Source organism: Mirounga angustirostris, unplaced genomic scaffold (assembly GCF_029215605.1).
Source record: "Mirounga angustirostris isolate CCGP_5_RB_7025 unplaced genomic scaffold, mMirAng1.0.hap1 SCAF_13, whole genome shotgun sequence".
Classification (NCBI taxonomy): domain Eukaryota; kingdom Metazoa; phylum Chordata; class Mammalia; order Carnivora; family Phocidae; genus Mirounga; species Mirounga angustirostris.
Window position 1 is genome coordinate 90,575,614 of NW_026991721.1, and position 2,241 is coordinate 90,577,854.

Genomic DNA, 2,241 nt, shown 5'->3' on the forward strand with positions numbered 1-2,241 from the left:
GAAAACAATGGGATAGCCATTTCTTCATGGATTGATTTAGGCTTTATATGACTGTACTTCTTCCCGACATGAAGAGCTCTATGTATGGTCTTTCCTTCAGTCTCCTGAATTACATACACATAATCTGTCACAGAACCTTGGACAAAACAATCGCTCCCTGGAACCAAGCAGAACTCCAAAAATCAAGGGTTGGGCAGGTGGGTGGGGGTGAGGGGTGGTTGGGTGTGGGGATGACAGAATGATTAAGAACAAGAGCTGGAGCACGATCTGTCTCTTCCTGAGACCCTTTTGTGTCCATGCTCGGGAATGACACAGAATATGTGTTCCATGCCTACAGAATTTAATGGGCCTTGAGCTTTCCCTTCCGCTACTTCTTCTGGCAGATGTGAACAGCAAGGAAATGCACAGTGGAAACCAGACTGCTGTGTCTCACTTCATTTTGGTGGGCCTGCACCACCCACCACAGCTGGCGGTGCCACTCTTCCTGGCTTTCCTAGTCATCTATGCCCTCACCGTCTCTGGCAATGGGCTCATCATCCTCACCGTCTTGGTGGACACCCAGCTCCACCGCCCCATGTACTGGTTCCTGTGTCACCTCTCCTTCTTGGACATGACCATCTCCTCTGCCATTGTCCCCAAGATGCTGGCTGGCTTTCTCTTGGATAGCAGGGTTATCTCCTTCAGAGGCTGTGTAATCCAACTTTTTTCTTTCCATTTCCTGGGCTGTACTGAATGCTTCCTCTACACACTCATGGCTTATGATCGTTTCCTGGCCATTTGTAAGCCTTTACATTATGCCACCATTATGACCCGCAATGTCTGTAACTTCCTGGCTTTTGGCACCTGGCTGGGAGGCACCGTCCACTCACTCTTCCAAACAAGCTTCATATTCCGGCTGCCTTTCTGTGGTCCAAACCGGGTAGACTACTTCTTCTGTGACATTCCTGCCATGCTGCGTCTAGCCTGTGCTGACACCACCATCAATGAGCTGGTCACTTTTGTGGACATTGGGTTCCTGGCCCTCACCTGCTTTATGCTTATCCTCACTTCCTATGGGTATATAGTGGCCGCCATCCTGCGAATGCAGTCCATCGATGGGCGTCGCAACGCCTTCTCCACCTGTGCCGCCCACCTGACCGTTGTCATTGTTTACTATGTGCCCTGCACCTTCATTTACCTTCGTCCTGGTTCTCAGGAACCCCTGGATGGTGTGGTTGCTGTCTTCTACACAGTCATCACTCCCTTGCTCAACCCCATCATCTACACACTCCGTAACAAAGAGATAAAGACAGCATTGTGGAGGCTGGCAGGTGGCAGAGATGTGCAGCCTCACTGACTCATGCATCGCAGACATGCAGAAGACACTAAGACTTAGGACACCAGATGGGACACTGATAACTGGGGAGATTTAAGGCAGAAAGGAAAGAAGGATCCATGCAGAGAGTAGAAGACTCCTAGGTACACAGATGGAAACTCTGGAATTCTTCCTGCTTTCAAACAGAATTTTTTCACATTTCTTCCTTCAAATCCAATGGGAATCAGGCAAAGCAACTCAACAAGGATGGAAGCTTGCAGAAAAGATCCAAGATAAGTAAAAATCCACATGAAAAGTCTGATCCCCTATGGGCATCAATCTACATGTTTAGTATTGCTTCTAATCCTTGAGCTGATTCCCATATTGCTTTTTCCATGTTACAAATAACCTTCATGCAAAACATGACGTTTGACCTTGACATCAATTTTGTGAGGCAGGTTTTATTATTCCCATGTAGCTGTGGGAAACTGAAGTCAAGGGAGAGCGTGGCCCTCCCTGTTTTCTACGTAACTTCACCTCTAGGGAGGGTGTTTTGTTTTCAGGTTTGTTTTGAGGTTTTGTAGCCCTGAGAGTGAGAAAAATAAAGCAGAGAGGAAAAGCACTAGCCTGAACGTTTCTCCAGTGTTAAAAATAGTAACTAAGAACATACTACTGTTTAGAGTTTGAATTTTCAGTGTGCTTTGGCTTCCTTCTAAATTTGGCTTCTTGTTTTAAAATTCAAATAACTCTCTGGCTTCGTATTTTAAACCTTAAGTTATTGATCCAAGTAAGATTTTATATTAGAGAAAGAAGCAAATTGGAAAATTGTGTTAGCTTTCATTTCCCAAATGACTAGCTAATTGTCACATTACCCTTGTCACACACACATGCTTAATATGCTACCTTCTAAATATACTAAATTCTCACATGTACTTTATCTTATTTCA

General features: G+C 45.3%; 1 protein-coding gene across 1 annotated transcript; it reads left to right on the forward strand.

Annotated features, from left to right (window-relative positions):
* The first annotated feature begins 373 nt into the window (after positions 1 to 373).
* LOC123856750 (olfactory receptor 10G6) lies at positions 374 to 1,336 on the forward strand. The gene has a single exon (XM_045892874.1). It carries the CDS (start codon positions 401 to 403, stop codon positions 1,334 to 1,336), a length of 936 nt encoding a protein of 311 aa, XP_045748830.1. The 5' UTR covers positions 374 to 400.
* Positions 1,337 to 2,241: the final 905 nt, after the last annotated feature.

Excerpts from the sequence above, each read along its gene's own strand:
- LOC123856750 (XM_045892874.1), top strand. The coding sequence starts at position 401 with ATGCACAGTGGAAACCAGACTGCTGTGTCTCACTTCATTTTGGTGGGC.